The sequence below is a fragment of the Scardinius erythrophthalmus genome (assembly GCF_964197995.2).
Source record: "Scardinius erythrophthalmus genome assembly, chromosome: 16".
Classification (NCBI taxonomy): Eukaryota; Metazoa; Chordata; class Actinopteri; order Cypriniformes; family Leuciscidae; genus Scardinius; species Scardinius erythrophthalmus.
The window spans coordinates 12,564,751-12,584,954 of NC_138236.1; the positions used below are offsets into that span (position 1 = coordinate 12,564,751).

Below are 20,204 nucleotides of genomic sequence, written 5' to 3' on the forward strand. Positions count from 1 at the left end.
GAACATCATCTATCTTTTATTTTCTGGAGGAATGCCCTTTCTGCTCCCAGGGCGATGGCATATCTGTGCGTCAGACTTGACATATCTCTCCAAATGAATACTGCTGACGAGCGCTACGAACAGCAGGCAACAGGAGGTTTTGGCTCTGGGTTATAAATACGGAGAAAGTGTCAAAGACATTGGAATATTATTCATTGCCTAATATAAATAAACTTTGGGAAAAGAAGATGTCCTCAAAATTTTGGTGGAGAGAGAGGAGGTTGTAAGAAGATTTCTTCTTATTCCTTCAGACTAGAGATCATCGTTTAATGCTTGATGTGCAAGATAAATATTCCTTTCCCCCCTCCTCATTTAAATCATGTCCACTAAACACATCTGTATATGTGGTTTATACATTTTTGCTGTCGCTTAGTTTTACCACATCGCTGTAACCAAAGGATCCTGTTAACAACCCTTCAACAAAGAGAAAGAAATGTTTCTTGTTACTTATGATGTATATCGTGCTATAACTTCTTATTAATAATGTTTTATATTTGCATGACATATTTGCACAAAGTGGCTTTTCCACCCGCGGCATTTTCACCGTTGCTTTTGGAAGTCAAATTCAAAGCAAACAGAGGAAAAATCATGTTTGTCTTGCATGTTAGTTCATAAATTTCAATTTCAGCTTTTCATATTTCAGGAGCTCAAATGAAATATAGATATCTGTCGAGTTTTTGTTGGCATTTAAAAGCACTTTTTGGTATGCTAAGAATTAACAAATAACATGATACAAGATCCAGAGGACCTGTGGCCAAATATGGCCCTGCTTTCCTGAAACTTCTAGGCATGATGTCTCTCTTGCGTAAATCCAGAACGCTCATCCATTTCTGCTGGAATGTGATTAAGAATCATTCTATAAACATAACTATCTGTCATAGTGAGAGGCGTAATGTGACCGCTTTCTTAGCTTGAGATAAAAAAAAAATTCTGCCTATTGTTTTCTGACAGATGGGGTAAACATGTTTTTTTCCCCCCCTCCATTCCTCACTTTTGGAAGTGCATCGACTATTGTGGTATTTGTTTCACGGTGACCTATTTCTGATCAAATCAGTGGCCGGACTCTACAGCTCTTTTCAGTCTTAATGGGAAATTACAGTTAAAATGAAGCATTTTGTTTGCTTTCCCGGCTCATGACTCTATCTGGCAAAGGAAAAAATAAGCATGGCTGGAATGTGTGGTTAAAACGGACAAAATACCAGTTTCAGCTTATGTTTCACAAACTATTGTGTCCGCATTTGTAGTTCCAGACCAGACATCCATGAATCAATTTAACAAATTTAGAGCGCAGAAATGCTGAACTTCGTTGAGAAAGAGCAGTGATAGAGATGAAAGAGTGCAGTTATGTAAGCCCTCCGTAAGGCTATTTTCTTTCCGTCGCTTTTTCCTCGATTCCAAAAAATAGTTCATGACAGTTTACAGAAAATGCAAAAGTAGTTTTTTGAAGTTTTAAAAAACTTGCATCTCTTCCCCATGGCAAAATATTTGGACTTTCTTTTGACACGCTGACTTAAAGTACGGTTTTATATACATGTCTCATTGTGCTTTTTCTCCCCCCATTCACCCACTCCTCTCCACATCCAACTCCCTCCTTCCCTCGCTCGCCCCCTTTTCTCTGTCTCTCCGCAGCAGATCTTGGCACTGACGGATGCGTTGTCACGCGTAGGAGTCCAGAACCTTTCTCCATCTCTGTTTTTTTTTTTTCAGCACTCACCCTCCTCCTCCCAGCATCCCTAATAAGACACATGCTCCTGGGCTGTGTTGCTCACTCACGTTAGGATCTCCTGGCAAGCTCCCGCCACAAGCTTCTCTCTCTTTTCTCGGTTTCGCCCCAGGCTTCATGGGTTGAAGGGCAGTTTGCGTTGTCCACAAGATCTAATCTCACCCCGGCTCTCCGCACCCAGACTTCATCATTCTCATCTTCATCGTGTTGAGTGCCATGGTTTGTTCTCCAAACATGTTCGGACTTGCAGAGGCCTCCAGCCAAGGGCTCCGCGACCGGCTGTAGTCGACTCTGTTCCACCTGCCACAGCGTGAAAGGGGCGCCCTCAGCTGTGATCTGTCTGCCTGAAGGCGGGACCCAGCGTGACTGGGCAGCAGGGACTATGCATTTGGGACTGGTGGTGCTGGCAGTGGTCTTCCTCAGTTCCATGGGTCACGGCGATAACCTCAAGGCCTCCAAAGCAAGAAGACAGAGACGGAGTGAGTGTTGATGTCTGTCTTTTTCTCTCATCATTAGGTAGCTCGGGTTAAATAGCTGCTGCTTTTAATAGCAACTTTTCTTTTAAAGGCAAATTGCAAATGAGCATGTCATGTTCCAAAGCGTGGTCAAATTTGACCGATTAGAGGTTTTTGCCTGGATTCAAGAGCAGAGCAACTCTAACCTTTTTATGACTTTTTTCATGATTTATTTCTTTTATGGAAAAGTTAGCTTTGAAACCCACACATTTCAGCAGAACTAATATTGCAATATGTTTTGTTTCATATTTTAATGAACACTTTATGTTTACGGAAAGTGACATTTAAGTGGCGTATTTTTTTTTTTTTTTTTTGTGTAGTATAATGCTGTCAAATACTCAATTAGTAAATGATTTGGGGCTTTAGAATAATGAAAAATCAACCTGCACATTGCAGCAGAGCTCACTTTGAAATATTACATAAGTTCTCTCACGTGTGTGCATGTCGTCTAGTAAGAGCACTGATGTAGGATTAGTGTTTCATATTTTAATGAACATTTATGTTTATAAAAAGTAGTGGCTTATCTTTTTGTGTAGTATATTGCTAACAAATAAGTACTTCTGAGCTTTGGTATAATGTAAAAAAAAAGCAACCTGACAATCAGACCAGTTTCTAATCATAATGTGACTTTTAAATGAAGGGGTGAGATTGACCACTGCTTGCAGTGTTGAGGAGTGTACAGCCTCCTCTAGAGGGAGTTGTAGGTAATGCAGAGACATTCACAGTGACTGTACACAATGCTGAACATCTGAACACAAACAACGAACAAATGCACATTGACGGATCTTCTTCCGTCTGTTCTTCAAAATGTTATCAAATATATATTTCTGCAAGCATGTTTAAACTGGTTAACTGTGTCTACTACGGCAAGTAATGGCATTCGTTTTCAAGACGATTTCGCACGTCACTGCGCGCGCAATTCACACACAAATTACCGCGGGATGGCGGGTGTTCATTTCATAAACTATGAACAGTGGCAGTTTAATGTATAAATTAAAGGTAGGGCAGCCTACATGTCCAAAAAACTGGTAATGTCATACTTGGTGGTAGTGCTATCTTGGCGTAATAACCTTTTGGTCGTAAAATGTAGGCTATTAGGCTACCTACCTTACTGAAATGAAATCGAATGAAGGCTATCTCGTGAATCATTCATTCACAGACAGCAAACGATTACGAAGATGTTAAACTAATAAAGATCATCATCGCTGGCAAACAATATGATGCATTTGCAGATTTGCTTTCACTTGACTGTTGGTCCACGGCCACTTCAACGCTCTTGATGTTCTTAAACCTTCCTGTTTACGACAGCGAGTGTGAAACCGCTTCAGATAATTCAGTGCGTGAAGGAAACTGAACAAACCATTCAAACTGATTTGCGAACCAATTTAGACATATCTGCCAACTTGTTTGATGAATTCTTTTAACAGAATCGACTCAAAATTGAGCATCTTTATGCCCCAGATAAAGATACGGCGCTTGAAAAAAAAAAAAAAAAAAAAAACTACGCATAAAAACATATTGCATTAAAATAAAGTAACGAGAGAGGAACGTCGTCCAACGTAACGAAGTAAAAGTACAGTACTACTTTTACAGTAAAAGTAGGCCTACCCACATTTAAATCTACTCTTAAAATTAAAATTTTTCAAAAATAAATAAAAAAATAAATACTCAAGTAGGCCTAAATGTAACGATATGTACTTCGTTACTACCCACCTCTGCGTTGCACTAAGAAGTGCTAATCAAAACACATCACCGATGAGAATGCAGAGCTATCTGTGGAGAAATAAACAGTGTGTAACTTGGTCGAATAAATCAGCGGATGCTTCACTATCTGTTAAGACTTCTTGACCTCACTGTAAACTAATCTGACCAGTGCTTCTTGATAGTGGAGTTTTTTAGCGTTCTATCAACAAAATGAAAGCAAACACCTCTGACAGCTGTTATTATAAGTGATTGATCAGCAGTCACACTTTAGTGCATGTTGGTACTTTCCTGCTTTTTCTCTCTCGCTCTAAATATATCCAAACCATACTAGCAACACAACTAATATTTCATTTCGTCTAAGAGTTTATTTTTGTTAGTTATAAACTATTTTAATTTATGATATCGCTCTGTGCATTAATCCAGCTATTCTGCCTACTCTGTAATTTTTCTCAGTATTTTTGCCCTGTTTTCCAGTGAAAAATGTCTAAACATTCATTAATAATCATTCATTTTAAAACATTTTTAAAATTGTGTAAGCAATAAGATTTGTTTTCAGGGAATATATCTTGACTTAAGTTTTTTTTTCTTACCCTATATTAGCTTTTTTTTCTTGCTTAAAGCATTAACCTCACTAAATTTAGCTAGACTAATGCTTTGAACAAGAGAAAATATTTTCCAGTGGAATAAGCAAAATAAATTGAAATCAGGATATATTCTCTTAAAGAAAGGAAGTCTGACGCAATTAATTTTATTGAAAATATTTCAATATTTTTAAACAGCTTGCCAGCTAAATTTGAAATCAATTTATGTGTATGATATCCTGTGTATTGAATTGTAGTTCCTCAATACACTGATGATGATTTCTGCTTTCCAAGAAATATTCTATTTGTCTGTTTCTGTTTGGCCCCTCTCTGAATTTTAGGTCATTGTGAACCAATGTTGTGCCACATCTTGTAGGGTTAAAGCCTTTTTCACATGAACATGTTCAAAGTGGAAAACTTTAATACAGTACAGCTCATCACCAACAGCTTATATAAACAGTCCACCTAATGATATTTCAGGGATAATGAAAGGGGAGAAATGTTATTCAGCTGGATAAAATCACTCATTTTATGGTTTCAAGGGGGATACATGTGACATCTGACAATTTTGAAATGAATACGGCTATGTATTCTGGGTAAAGATTGTGCAAAATAATTAGTAATAATATTGTGATTACTTTCATACAATTTCTTACTGTTTGATATATTTCCATGTATGTTTTAAGACATATTTTAAATGGTTCAAATGAAGAAATCATTCTAGCCCAGAATCTAAAAAAAAAAAAACAGAGGTGCATTCTTTTTAAGATACAAACCAGAGATTAACATGATGCCAATGCATAAACAATAAATAAAGCAATATCTTTGACTTGAACTGGCCACATTCAGTTGTCCGAGAGTCAACTGAAAGGTGCAGAACTCTTAATTTGTATTCACTGACTGTGTTGTTGTTTATTGTCAAGTTCAGCTAAAGTAGTTGTGAATGACCATTGATAAGAATGCAGGCAGAATTTTGCAATTCTATTCATAGTCAGTGTGTGACTTCACATGGATTAGTCCATTATGTATGAAAAAATGCTTGTTTAGTGATGTTCCGCAATTTCAAGGAAATTTTAGATTCTCTGCTAGTAAATTGCCTTTAGAGTTCGGAAATGAGATATTTCAGGGTATTTTAGGTTGAATGATGATCTCATTGTGAGTTTGGGCATAAAAAGGTCTTATTTATTCCTTGCACTTTTTGTAATCTTTCGCTTGAATCCAAAGGAGACCTTCTAGTCATCATATTAGAACACGGTCTAGAAGTGCAAAGGCTGTCTTTTTTTTAGTGTGTGCAAGGTTTGTGTGTAGTACATGCAACCTAACCAACCTTCCTGCATATTTGTCCGGGCTAACTGCCGCTCAATAGACCCGTGCAAAACAATTTTTCACGTTCATCATTTATAATGCTAGTTTCATATTTGTTGTTCCTGCTGAGAGGCCTTTTCATTTATTTCAGCTGTGGAGAGGAATGCAGCGATCGGATAAAGGACACCCATATGCCTGAAAATGATTCACTTCTAAGCAACTTTTTATGGACTTTTTTGGGTGGTTAGTGGTCCTTGTTCAGCTGAACCCACCAGGGAGTCCTTGCTACTGAATATTAATAGTAAATAATTTTAATATTAATGTTTTTTTTTTTTTTTTTGCTTGATGGGATGAGATTATATGATCTAAGTATTTTTGTCATGTTTTCCAGTAAAAAACATTTGTAAACATCCTTAAAATAAGATCAATTTTATGGATTTATTCATCCATTAGGTTCCATCACTTACTGTACGTGCAGCTTATTTACAGCTAGACGGTTATTTTAACAGCATAGAGATTGATTGCCTTTTGAGTATGTATATTTAAAGCTGATGCTACACACATAGACCCATAAATTAAAGCAGATGACCGCGGTTTTGACTACCGGGAACAGGATGTGCACTCTGACATGCTTTCAGTGTAATCGTTTATTTCTTCTTGGCCTTAAACACAGAAATTTTTGGACGTTAAAAGCAAGGCATGAAAGTCACAAGGGATGAGTGAGCTTTCTTAGATATCTGTAGCTGATTTTATTTCATCATGTGTCAGCACTTTGGGGCACCTGAAAAGAACGAGAAAAGATTGAAGTTTCAGGCCCCTTTGTCCCTAGTTGACCCATCACAAATCTGTGCGTGATGTCCCCAAATTTTGACCATATAATTCAAAAATACTGCAACATCATCCAATGAAAGATTTCCACATGAATGTTGCAAATGAACAGCGTGAAACGAACAAGGGTACTTGGCATAAATGAGCTGTAAATACAGAACACTGTGTGTAATAAGATAAACCAGTGCCATGTTTACAGCCCTGCAGTCTGAAGTGCTGTTTAGAAATCCTCATGCTGATGTGTTGTAATGAATCGCCTGTTCTCACAGTGCTCTCTCAAATGAATTATATTACACCTACCGAGTTTGTATTATCATACACAGTTTTGCTCAAATGACTAGCATAGCTTGTCACATGTTGTATTTTGGATCTATCCGTCTGTCTGTCTGTCTGTCTGTCTGTCTGTCTGTCTGTCTGATATCTATCCGTCCGTCTGTCCATCTGTCAATCCTTCTATATATAATATAATACGTTTATTTATCTTGATATTTAGGGGTGATGGTAAACTCGTAGTAGAGGACCTTGGTTGTTCATTCAAAGGCTGCAGGTTCAAATCCAGGTAGGGGTGGCTGAAGAGTATATCTGACATTGTAATCCAGCTGTCTACTCCTGTGCAAGGCACTTAACTACTTGGGAACTAGTCATCGTAAGCACTTTGAATTACAAAGGGTGTTCTACACTGTAAGAAAACACTGCCAAATATCACGCTCACTCCTATTTTTCTGTCTTTCTTTCATCAGTAAGCACTGAAGTACCACCATCATGCTCAAATGGCTGCGAACACTGCTCAGAGTACAACGGCTGTCTTAAATGTCGACCCCGACTCTTCATCCTACTGGAGCGGAATGACATCCGTCAGATTGGCATTTGCCTCGCTGCCTGTCCTGTTGGATATTATGGTATTCGAAATCGGGATATGAACAAATGCACACGTGAGTCTTAAAGCTCTGCTGGAATATTTTTATAATATCAAAACTGTAAATAAGTATACGGGGAGAAAGAGGTAAGCTGTGATATCGGCATATCAGAATGATTTCTGAAGAATCATGTGACATTAAGGATTGGATGGCTGAAGACTGGTCACAGGAATAAATGACATTTAATATATATATATATATATATATATATATATATATATATATATATATATATATATATATATATATATATATATATATATATATACAGTAGTCAACATTTGAAGTGGATCAAAACCTTAGTTTCATCAAAGTTATACGTGGATTTTGAACAATACCCGTTCTTGTCTTAGGACAACTTTGATGAACTTTTTTTGACTTTTTCAAATGTTGACCACTGTATATGTATTCATTTCACAATATTATACAAACTTTTTGCATTCTTGGTGAACATAAGAGACAAAAATATTTAACTAAATCTGTAATACATATACACTTTAGATGTATCTTCATAAAGTAGCGTAAATTAAATTCATTGCTATTTTCCATCTGTCAGTCATAGGCAGATAAAGCTTATATAATATCAAATGACAAGAATTGCAATTTGCTAGGTTGAGGAGTAACTCAGCTTGTCCACTGACACATCTTACCCCCTCTCCCCTCTTGAAAAATGAAGATGAATTGTGTGATCAACACAGCGTCATAAAATGACCTTTCTTTCCTGTTTGCATGAGCTTTAACGTCAGTTATGCAGTGTTTAACATTATTGGAAAGAAGATGGCACAAATGATGCAATTATAAAACAATCACATTGTTCACCACATTCATTAGTACTGTAATCCACCAATGACATTAAACTTGCGCATCTGACCTGTGAATGCCAAATGTTGAGGCAGCGATCTGTTTTCTCTTACTCTGCGGGTAAAAAAAAGGGTTGGGGGATGAAATACAAAGCAAAACATGGATAATACGCTGCTGTTTGTCTGTTTCTCCTAGGAAGTCTGTGTTATTATTGTAGGCTGTAAATGCAGAGGTCATGAGAGTTCAACTCTGGCCATATTTTTTTCATTCTTTCTACGCAAACCCTACGCAAAAAGCAGAACGAGGGCTTACCTTTAAACAGCCTCTTTGTTTCAACAGTGCGCTCTCTAGGTTTCAGCCGGAGACTCGGCGGCCTGTTCCCATCATGTGCGTGAGCATTTTTACTGTGATAAAGGCAAAGCAGGGGAGATAAACAAGGAAATACCTCTCGTAAATTGATTGGTGGTACCTCTTTACTCCTGTTGTGGGAGGAAATTAATAGCTTTATTTGAGCCCTTTCTAACTTCAACCTACCAAAGATTTTCCAGTTGTAAATTGAATGTCTTGCTCCCTCTTCAAGCGTGTTTTGATAGCCAATTAGTGTGAACCACAGCTTGGAGTCATTATATTTTGTTATAGGAAGAAAATACTTTTGTTACCAAGATACACTCTTGCATCACTCCGCCTAATACCTCTCAGATGGTTCTGATTTAAACTTTCATTCTAGATAACCTTAAATTTAAATGTTAGCATCAAGGGAAGTGAGAAATTAGCAGAGCACTGTTTTTATTTCACAACCCTCTGGAGCCTTTAATTCATCATTTCTTGACTGTATACTTTACACTTGCTTTGAAATACCACATGCAGCTGTCCGCTAGTTAGCCTAAGTATTTTTATGACCAACACATTGAGACGGAAATGTGTTGTATCCACAGGTGTCGACTCCAAATCGCTCAGAACGTCACCAGACCTCTTATTGTCAACATTTCCCCTCGACGTATTTGTTTATTTCTCACTTGGAGTGTTTTTGTCGTGTTTTGAAAGACGGCTGTGCATGCGAACCCCTCCTTCATGCAGGCCTCTGAGTGGCTTCCCCGCTGCAATTATTCAATCAGCTGTGTGCATTTGATTTGTCTCCAAATCCCCATGATGTCTTGTTAACAACATTTGTCTTGCATTAAGGGTGCATTTGTAAATGCTTGAGTGGAAAAGAATTTGCTCCAAACATTACTAATTTAGTTGTCAGGCATTTTAAGTAGTAATTGAGAGCAGAGGTAATAACAAAAAACACGGCTCAAGTATGTTGTTGGGCCCTCTTCTGCTTTTGGCCGGGACTCCGAGATATCCGAGATATCCGTGTGCTGCTGCTCTGAGAAAGTCCCAGGTATTCGAACGGAAATTTAAGAACCTTAAATTTGCACATTTTCGCATATGTCACGGTAGTTTAACGATTAAATCTGTTTTGCAAAATTATTAGCAGTCCTTCTTGATTCAAAATTCAGAAAGTCTGTGTCAGTCAGAAGACTGTTGGGGGGAAAAAGGGATTTATAATCCGATTTAAAGCAGAAAATAATCGGTTTTAGGATTTTACATTTTGTATTACTTAGGGAACTTTCCTAAAATGAGGAGCGTTTACCAGTTGGACTTCTGCTACCATTGAAGGACTTTGAAATCATTCTCAACATGAGTTTTAGAGCAGTTTTTACAGCATCAAAGGAAAAGATTGAGAATGATATTTAAGAACTGGATCCCCTATTTATCATAATGAGATAATGAGGATAATAGTAATGGGATTATGAGTGGGGAAATAGATTCTGTTTCATGGTTTTCATTCTGCCAAAATCCACAATTTCCCTCCAATTTGAGGCAGTTTGTATGTTTGATCAAAGACGGCAGGCTTGTAATGAGACAGAGGTGTGATGAAGCCATTTAAGAGTCTTAACATTCTTGAATGGACTACTTTTTGGATAAGAAACTGTAAGAGCCACAACAACCAGATGGTGGTCCATTGATCTTGATAAAATGATTATTTAACTTTTTATGTCTTTCTTCATTTTAGAATGTAAAATAGAAAACTGTGAGGCATGTTTTAGCCGCAACTTTTGCACAAAATGTAAGGAGGGCCTGTACTCACACAGAGGGAGGTGTTTCTCTAGCTGTCCTGAAGGATTCGCCGTCAATGGCACCATGGAGTGTGTAGGTGAGTGAGCAGCATTGTTTCTTATGTTTTGCTTACGTGTCTTTTTTATACAATTCTTTCTATGATAAATGAGTGCCTGATATATAACTTAGATTTGATACATTTTACCAGAAAAAGTATGTCTTCAAGTGCTAATGAACAGCATTTTAACACCTGCTATGCTTGATGAACTTTGTCAAACATGAAAAACTAATTGTGAGTGTTAAATGAAAATACAACTTTCAAACGTAAAAACTTTGAAAACTAAACCTAGATCACTGTGTCATTTACAATTACAGTTCACACGCCAAGTTTTGTGGTTAATGCAGTTTTTAAGAAACATTTAGTATTTAAAATGTTACTGTGTAAAGATACACACAATGATATTTAATTAATATAATATTTCATAATAACAGTAATGTACAAAAATCCATATGTTTAAGCTTTTTATTTGATATGCAGCCTGTGTATTTAAGCTTTTTGTTTTGTGCATGTCATCAGTTTTTATGGGCACATGGTACTGTACTTCTGTCGCTGCAAATCATTTATGCTGCTGGAATGATGAAACTGGAAAGTTCTTGGATACCTTATGTTTTTTGTATTTCTTCAAATTCTCTTTTTCTGTGGTTTCTCAATCGCTGTTGAGAGGAACGTTGGCAAAAGGCCTGTTGGATGATAAGGGTTTATTGATTTCTTTTGAAAATGTTTCTGTCAGAAGCAAGCAAACACAGCACTGATAGCATAACTCTCAATGGTGGTGCTGGCCCCTCCAGGCTGCTTGGCCTTTAAAAGCAGAGACTCGACTTCCAGTGTGACATTGCGCCAAAGCTTAAGATGCCTCACCTGCGTCAATGAGTCAGTCCACCACTTTGTAATGTGTATTGTAATGTGGATTGTTTTTGGCATGGATGAGTTTCCTTTGACCTTCCTGCCCCCATACACATTAGACCAAAAAATTGGATGCTCAGAAAAGACCTTGTGTTTGAAAACAGCTCAGTCCAATTGAAAGTCTGGAGCTTGACAGCTTGTCATTACGTTGAATAAAAATGGAGCCTACCTCATACAATCATAACACATGCTCTACTCTTTAGAAAAAAGTAATTGGAAATAGTGAGTGATGCTGGGTTTTAGCAGTCTGAGTCCACTGTGGATTCTTTGGGTTTTCCTAATGCAGTTTCTTCAACTTTTGTCTGGAGTAACCCCACCCAGAGGAACAAAATGTTCAAACCCCAAACAATTTAGTCTTTTCTCTAATGTCTGAAAATATTAAATGTGTCTAATTGGTACATACTAGATTCATTCTAAAAAACATTTTTTTTGTTCTCTGTTGCAGTCCAGTGTGATCTAAGCGAGTGGAGTCCATGGGGCCCTTGCATGAAGAAGAACAAAACATGTGGCTTTAAAAAGGGTAACCAGACCCGTACCAGAGAGCCCGTACAGATTCCAAGTCCTGCCACTTCCACAGGGGCCGCGCCACCCTCGGGCTGCGTCCCAGAGACACAGACCCAGAGTTGTACCGTGCAGAAAAAGATCCCTTGCAAAGGTAAATCAGAGAAAGATTAACAGAAAAATGTTGGAAAGAGGGTGGATAGGAAATACTTGCGCCAAAAGGAATGCGTGAAATCTGCTATCCAACTTCAATACGCATGTTTGCAAATTACAGATTTGTTGATTTATCGATCATTTATCTTTTTTGGCCACTCGGAAAAACATGTAAACAGTCTCCTGAAACTAATTTGATTTCATTTATTTACGGTTTTTGACATAATACGGTGTAAATAAATCCTTGAGTGTTCCCAGTAAATAAACAGAAGCCCAGCTGGTTTGTAATCTTTTCGTTGCTGGCTGCGGATCTGAAGGCAGCCTTTTGTTAGTTGCTTTAACTTACTGGAAAGTGAGGTTAAAATGCTTCTTTGGCTCTCGAGCGGAAAAGGAACGTTAGTGGACCTGTAGCGGACCTGTTGGATGTACATGTTGTTTCTTTCTGCAGTTGCACTCGCCTGGATAGATTTCAGCCTATAGGAGTTTACATTTAGGAAAAAGGCAGTTTATGGTATAAGTGTACAAAAAAGCTTTCGACTATATCAGCTGTTACACTACCGTAAATTTCTCTTGAGTGACAAATCAGCATATTAAAATTATTTCTGCAATATCATGCGACACTGAAGACTGGAGTAATGGCTGCTGAAATTTCAGCTTTGTCATCAATAAATTATAGAATATTGAAAATAGTTATTTTAAATTGTAATAGTATTTGACAATATTACTGTTTTTACTGTATTTTCATTGAATAAATTGAGCCTCAGTGAGCATGAGACTTCTTTCAAAAACTATTCAAAATTATTACCAACAATTGCTAACTTGCATTGAAAAAAACATTACCTTTCTGCATTTTTTAGCGTAATTATTTTCAGATGATTAAAAAAAGTTTAACTTTTCATTATTCAAGTTAAGATGAATTAACTTTGTTTTATTTTCAGTATACGGTCTGCAAAAGAATGTGTTTTTTTTTAAAGGAATCGATTGCCCAAAATAAAGAACCCTTGTTCTGCTTTAAACCCGAATAATTACATTTTCATCTGTGAAAAACAAGGATAGGAAGATGGTTATTGCAACCGTCAAGCTTAAAAAGCACATAAAAGTACAATAAAAGTAGGCTAGTCAATACAATTTGTACAATCAGGTAATCTTCTGCTCCCTTAATTCGAATCTAGCATGCATTCAAGAACATATGATACATTTTTTTAATGAATGCTAAAATTGGCAATAGACTAGCTTACAGAAGATCTTGCAACATGTCACCGACAATACAAAAAAATCAAGCCACGCTAATAAAAAGTGTTGACGTGATTGCGACTGCTTTCACTCGTAGGCTGTTTTTGCTTTCTCTTTTGTCTACCAGTAGATATCTCTCAAAAACTGAGGTCTCTTAAATATAATCACATGTTGTTAACATTAAGGTGCAAGCATACCTAGATACCATATTCAAGCGATTCTTATCAGTTTAGGAAAATGCATGACTCATGACTCAGTCTAAATGCGAAGCTAATTGTAATGCCACCCATTGAGTGGTTCTTAAAATAAACACCATAAATATACCTTTTAGAGCTCTTAGTTTTCATCAAATTGTTGAGAAACGGTGTGTTCCTGGAAATTATTCATGCGAACAGCCTCACAAGATCAAGTGCTCGTTGTTCTTCTGTCGGGAGAAGTGGGCTCCATGCTTTGCTGGACTAGGTGTGACAGCGCCATTTGAGAAATGAGAGGCAAATTTACTCTGCATGACGCCCGTATTGTGGAAAGAATTTTCACCCGGGGTCCATAAGAATAATTAACAGTGAAATATTATAAACTGCCCCATAAAAGTGCTATATCCCCTGCCAAATTTCTAAACTTAGAGAGTCCACTTGTCGTAAAAGCTTTCGCGGAGAGAGAGAGAGAGCTATGGTGAACTAATAGGTCTGGACACATGTAAAGTCATTTGTTTGTAGTTCAATCTCATAATATCATGCTTGTCCTAACTATGTTAAGATATGATCAGTAAGAGAAGTGTTCTGCCGGCTGGAGTCAAAACATGTTTTCGCCACAAAAGCAAAGCGGCACCACCCAGCCGAAAAGAATTAATGCAACTCAGGTGTCAAAGAAAGCACAGGTTATGGGGTTGCATGACCCAAACGCCCTCTTTTTTTCTAAGTGCGTAAATGTTCACCTCGTGCTAAATTAGCAAGGCTGTGAATACATCTGCAGGAATTGGCTGACAGGGCTGCTGTAAAAATCACAGGGGGCAGTGCTTGTATAACACCGGTGATTTACTGGTCTGCAGATCTCACGCTTTGTGTTGATTATGCCAAGCTCCCCCCTTTCTCTTCCCCTTCCTGTAGCTTAATAAATGTCTTTGCACGAAAACCGAATACACTAAATGCGTGATTGCCTTTGTCAGGCGATGGTGTTTAGGTTGGATTGAGCAGCGCTGTAATTATTGCTGTCATAAATGAATGGATCCTCCCCAAGCGCTCTTACCGCTTTATCAAAGCTAACAAGTCTCCTCCATGTGGATCCAAAGGCTCCATTTCCTTCCATGTTTTTTTTTTCATTTCACCTCGGTTTTTAAATCGTGATTAACTGACACTTGAGTTGAGCTTTTTTTCACATTTTGTGAACTTAATGCCTTTGAATTCCTCACATGAACAAGACTGCTCTTCTCAAAGCAGTGGATACTAAACAATTTAATTTAATCTTTTGTTTTGTTTTTGGAAATCTTCCGGAATCTTGTCACTGATAAAACTATAAAATGATTAATTGTTTTTATACAATACATACAACCAAGGCCAAAAATTAACACTCACCAAGTGCCAAATGCGAGTAAAAATTGGCGTTGGCGAGTATATGAAACGGCGTCAATCGCCAGTTGGCCGTTAATATTTTAAGAATTCTAACAATGTTGCAATATTGTGAGAATGTGAATAAACGTGAACAACGCTCAGGACAGATAACAGGCCAGTTTGGCTTTGTCACGAAAGTGCAAGAAGACTGGAAAGGGAACTCAAATAGTTTCTCGCATGCCCAGAAATCCACATCTCAGACAGCACGCGAATACCGAATGGAGCTCTCTTTCATGTCTTCTTGCTCTTGAACAGACATATTCAAACAAAAATATGTCAAAATGGTATCCTCATAAACATTGTCAGTTATGTCTTAAAGGAACACTCCACTGTTTTTTGAAATAGGGCTTATTCACTTTCTTTCCTACATTTAGATAGGTGGGCAAATGCATTTTTGTCTGCATTGTGCATGCATTGTTTTAGTTTGACAGGGTCGGCGCTAGCTTAGCTTAGCATAATGAATGGAATCCTTTGTTGCCAGCTAGCATGTCCTGAGTAAAAGTGATATATAAAAAAAAAAAACCCACCTAATTACTTCTTGTGGCCTGCGTATTCACAACAAGTACAAATAGTGATGCAGATTAACACTAGTCGATTTCCCAGCAGAAGAAAGAAATTTTCAAATTTCATTTTTCAAAAAATGTCATTTTTAAGTGAACTATTCCTTTAATTTAGGAACCAAACAAGTGACTGGCTGCGTCCGAAATCGCATAGGTACTTCTTTCGGATAATTAATTACTTTGACTGCTAAAAAGTACATTCTATGTAGTCTGAATGTGTGTTGAATGTGGTACCATGGTACCACATATTGTTTTATGAATGACTGTGAATTCAGACAATTCTCTGTTTACATTCTGTTTTTCACCTACTATATATTAGGGAAGTATGCAATTCCAGATGCAGCCACTGTCTTTATGAGTGAGTGAGTGAGTCATTGAATCATTCATTCAACTGATTTGTTCAAAACACACTACTAATTTGTTCAGGAACAAATGACAAACAAGTGAGTGTCTTAATTGAGTCATTCAATCCAACGATTTGCTTAAAAACATTCATTCAGAAATGAAACACCACTACAGTGTGTTTCTCCGAGACGTGCACCGGCTCTCCTGTGGCTTCATTTGGAGCTATCTTCGCTAGTAGAGCAAAACAAATGAAGTACATGGCCATATTGTGTCATGTACGAATAGAGCTGCTCTGAATAGTGCTTGTGATTACCTGCAGCCGAATAACAGTACAACAGCACTCTTTCTCTTGTGATATTAAGAACATTATATTAACATTACATCTCTGACATATATAGCTGAAATAACTGCTGTTTGTCCTTTATAGACATTTGGCAGGTTTGTTAAATAAATTGAGGGAATTCTAATTATTGCTTGCTAAGTCCATTAAACTCTTAAATGTTTGCCAAAGAAAGTTGTTTTTTGTGTGTTTACGATGATGCCATTTCAAGTCAAAAATCTGTAAAAGTGAAACTGCTTTTTATATAACTTTTATTAACATCCAAAGGTTTAATTAAAAAAATGTTTGTTTGCGCTCTTTCCGTTCTATTTTTAATCATGCATTTTATATAGAAGCAAATGCAACAGTTTGTGGAAGAACATCAGGGCATTGAGATGAGCAGAGAGCCAATTTCAGGAGCCGCAGAGTGGCTGTGTGTGTGGCTCATGTTATCAAGTGCAGAGTGAATGCTCTCCAGCACCAAATGAGTGTTGACTTTGGTTTCCAGGGAACACTGAGACTCACAACACTAACTTCATAACAAATATCAGTCAGTCCGGAGGCCCTGACTCCCCTCTTATAGTAGTGCAAGTGAGGCTGATGGGAAACAAACCAGCCTGTTTTTCAGTACGGTTTTAGGACAGTACTATACACATTTGGATATACGCTTCCATATGCACAGCTTTAGAAATGTTTTTTTTTATAAGAATAATTTGTATTCATATATTATATATATAATGTATACATTTTACTATATATTTTATATACTTTTTATCTCCCTAAAGCTAACCACTTCTCAACAATATATAAAAAACATAAATGTAAATTGGCAATAATATTAATTAAAAAAAATTGTGTTTGAATTTCATTTTTAATTAGCTTAAAATGCAAAATTTCATAAGTATTATCTTAATTGTATGTCTTGGATATTTTTTTCTTTAAGTATAAATTGAAAAAGATTTAGTGAGGTTTATTCTGAAATCAAAAAAACTAAAAAAAAACCTAAATCTAGCCCAGGTGAGAAAAAGTAACGCAAAAGTAACGCAGTGCATTACTTTCCAATTAGTTACTTTTTTAGGAAGTAACACAATATTGTATTGTGACATTACTTTTAAAAGTAACTTTCCCCAACACTGATCGCAACTTTCTTTTATTTAGGGGAAACTAAGAAGAACCCACAGAACCGTGGAGAGAAAAATGGCAAGAACCGTGGACGAGACTCCAAGGAAAGTGGCAAAAAGAAAAAAAAGACCCCGAACCGGTCCACCACTGTCCCCAGCATTACAACGAGCATGGTGACCTAACCTTATCATAGTGTCAGGTGAGCCTGAGAAAGGAGAAGGCCTGGCCCACCTTTGTTGGCTGAAGACAAACAGTATTTGATTGTGACATCAAAATTATGCAAAAAAAAAAAGAAAAAAAAAAAGGAATAACGCTGCTACACGTAAAACATGCTCAATGAGAACTGGAGGATTGCTGTACTAAATAATGAACTGTGTAAACTGAGTAAAGCTTGAGGGAACAAAGGAGCTGGGTTGATTAGTCTCATGCTATTTGGAAGCACCCAGAAAGACTGTGCGTGTGCAGGGTCGTCTTTTTGTAAGCCTTCCCACAGGAAACAACATTGTTTGTGGTTGGCAAAATGTTCCATATGTTTCTCTTTAGACCTATCAGAAAGGTTTCTGAACTATAGAAGACACTGCAAATGAGGCCCGCCGTCCAAAAAGTACATCTAAAATACATTAGAATCTCTTGTGATTCACCTAATCCAGCTGTAATCACATTCTTTTTATCCAGAGTTGGATCTCCATATGTTTGTGACAGGTAGCAAATAGTCTTGAGTCTGTCTGCGAGTCTGTCTCAGAGTGAAAAGTATTTTTTTTAAGTGCTTTGTTTTTTTTTTGTTTTTTTTTTTTTCTTTCTGTTGTTTATAACAAAAGAAGGCACTGGAACTGATATTGTGGTTTACAGAGAGAATGTGGTGAAAGAAGAACTTAAATGATGATGAAACTATCCAAACATGAAGAAACGCACTTATAACTTACAACCGGTAGAGCGGTTTTACTTGTTTTAGTGGTCTATGTAAAATAAAAAGTCTTTAGTTTAGGGGAAAAATAAATACAATATTTTCTGCACAGAAGAAGGCAGCGATAATATGTGACCCTGGATCACAAAACCAGTCACAAGTAGCACGGGTATATTTGTGGCAATGGCCAAAAATACATTGTATGGGTCAAAATGATTGATTTTTCTTTTATGCCAAAAATCATTAGGATATTAAGTAAAGATCATGGTCCATGAAGATATTTTGTAAATTTCCTACCGTAAATATATTAAACATTTATTTTTGTGAGTGAATGCAGCACAATCGCGAACATAAATGGACAATATTCTCAATGTTTCGATTTTTTTGCAGCCTCAGATTCCAGATTTTCAAACAGTAGTATCTCGGCCAAATATTGTTTTATCCTCACAAACCATACATCAATGGAAAGCTTATTTATTCAGCTTTCAGGTGATGTATAAATCTCAATGTCATTAAAATTGACCCATGTGACCCATGTTTTGTGGTCCAGGGTCACATATGAGGAATGTACAGTGTTTAAGTATGTGTATGAAAGATGAAAGTGATTGTGTGCGTGTGTCAGATTGTGTTTTTGAATCTGTGTTCTTGTGTGCACCTTTATGTTGTAAAGCGAGGAGAAGAGAGAGGTCAACAGTACATTTCTTGTGACCAAGCCAGTTTGGAACTAAACCAGCACAATGTTTAAGCAGCATTGATTATATGCTTTATAGGTTTTTCATTGCTCAGTTATCATATTTGCAACAGGTTCAATATATCACATCATTCATAATGCTTTGCAACATTTAGTATCAGTATCAGAGGAAGGAATGCTGTACATCATACAGTTATTTTAAATGTAGCATCCAGTCTCACTTAGTCTGTTTGCTTTCCACAGCATCTTGACCTGGGCTGCATTTTCCCAAAAACATTGTAAGCATAAGTAGATTGTTGAGACCTGTGGTGCTAATGGTTTCTACCATAGGCTTATTATGCTTTTGGGAAATGCAGTGGGTATTTACAATATACACCCCTAATGAGAATTATAACACTGAAAATGTCAGCTTCTGTTTATCTTGATGCAATATACATATTGTTATTATATATCTATTTCTGTAAAAATCTACAAGGCAAATAAACTCTTAAAAAAATGTTTGGATGCAGTTATTTGTATGAAGAAATTTCTTCTGTCTTATGTATATTTATGTATATGTGTAGGGGGTGTCGGGGCTAGTTGTCACATGGGGAAATTATAAGGGTGATTTCTCTTAACAATGCAATTGTCACACAAATGTTTTCTCTATCAGTGATTTTGGTAACACTTTATTTTGTCCTTGTTACATATGTCACATACTTACCATAGAAATAACAGTAAATTATGCATAATTACATGCAACTAAAATAAAGTGTAACAGTGATTTTACTAGATATTAGGGTTTCAATCACCTATTCAAAACCCTCTTAAATTACAGTTTTGTGTGTGTGTGTGTGTGTGTGTGTGAATATCCTTCTCCACATTATAATATCAATATTATTTAACTGAAAGGTTAGTTTGTGTGGTTACACTATTTTACAGTGTCCTTGTTACACATTACATTTACTTGCTATAATAATAACTGTAAATTATGCATAATTACAAGCAACTAACCATGAACTAAATACTAATCTTAATCCTAACCATATAGTACATGTTGTTAATTATTATTACTCAGTACTTAAATGTATAATTACACTGTAACAAGGACGCCTTAAAATAAAGTGTAACTGTTTCCAAGACAATATATATTTTTTTAATTAATGTCAAGTTGGGAGCAAGTTGTCATGTGTTTTTTTATGTTATGAACTTACACAAAGTATTACAAAATGAATCAGCCTACACTCTCAGAAAAAAAGGTACAAAAGCTGTCACTGGGACAGTACCCTTCAAAAGGGCTCTAATATGTA

At 36.8% G+C, this 20,204-nt stretch overlaps 1 protein-coding gene across 1 annotated transcript; it reads left to right on the forward strand.

Annotated features, from left to right (window-relative positions):
* The first annotated feature begins 1,668 nt into the window (after positions 1-1,668).
* rspo1 (R-spondin 1) lies at positions 1,669-19,397 on the forward strand. The gene is made up of 5 exons (XM_081388247.1): positions 1,669-2,241; positions 7,436-7,627; positions 10,473-10,613; positions 11,926-12,135; positions 17,357-19,397. Exons 1-5 carry the CDS (start codon positions 2,145-2,147, stop codon positions 17,500-17,502), a joined length of 786 nt encoding a protein of 261 aa, XP_081244373.1. The 5' UTR covers positions 1,669-2,144; the 3' UTR covers positions 17,503-19,397.
* The last annotated feature ends 807 nt before the right edge of the window (positions 19,398-20,204 follow it).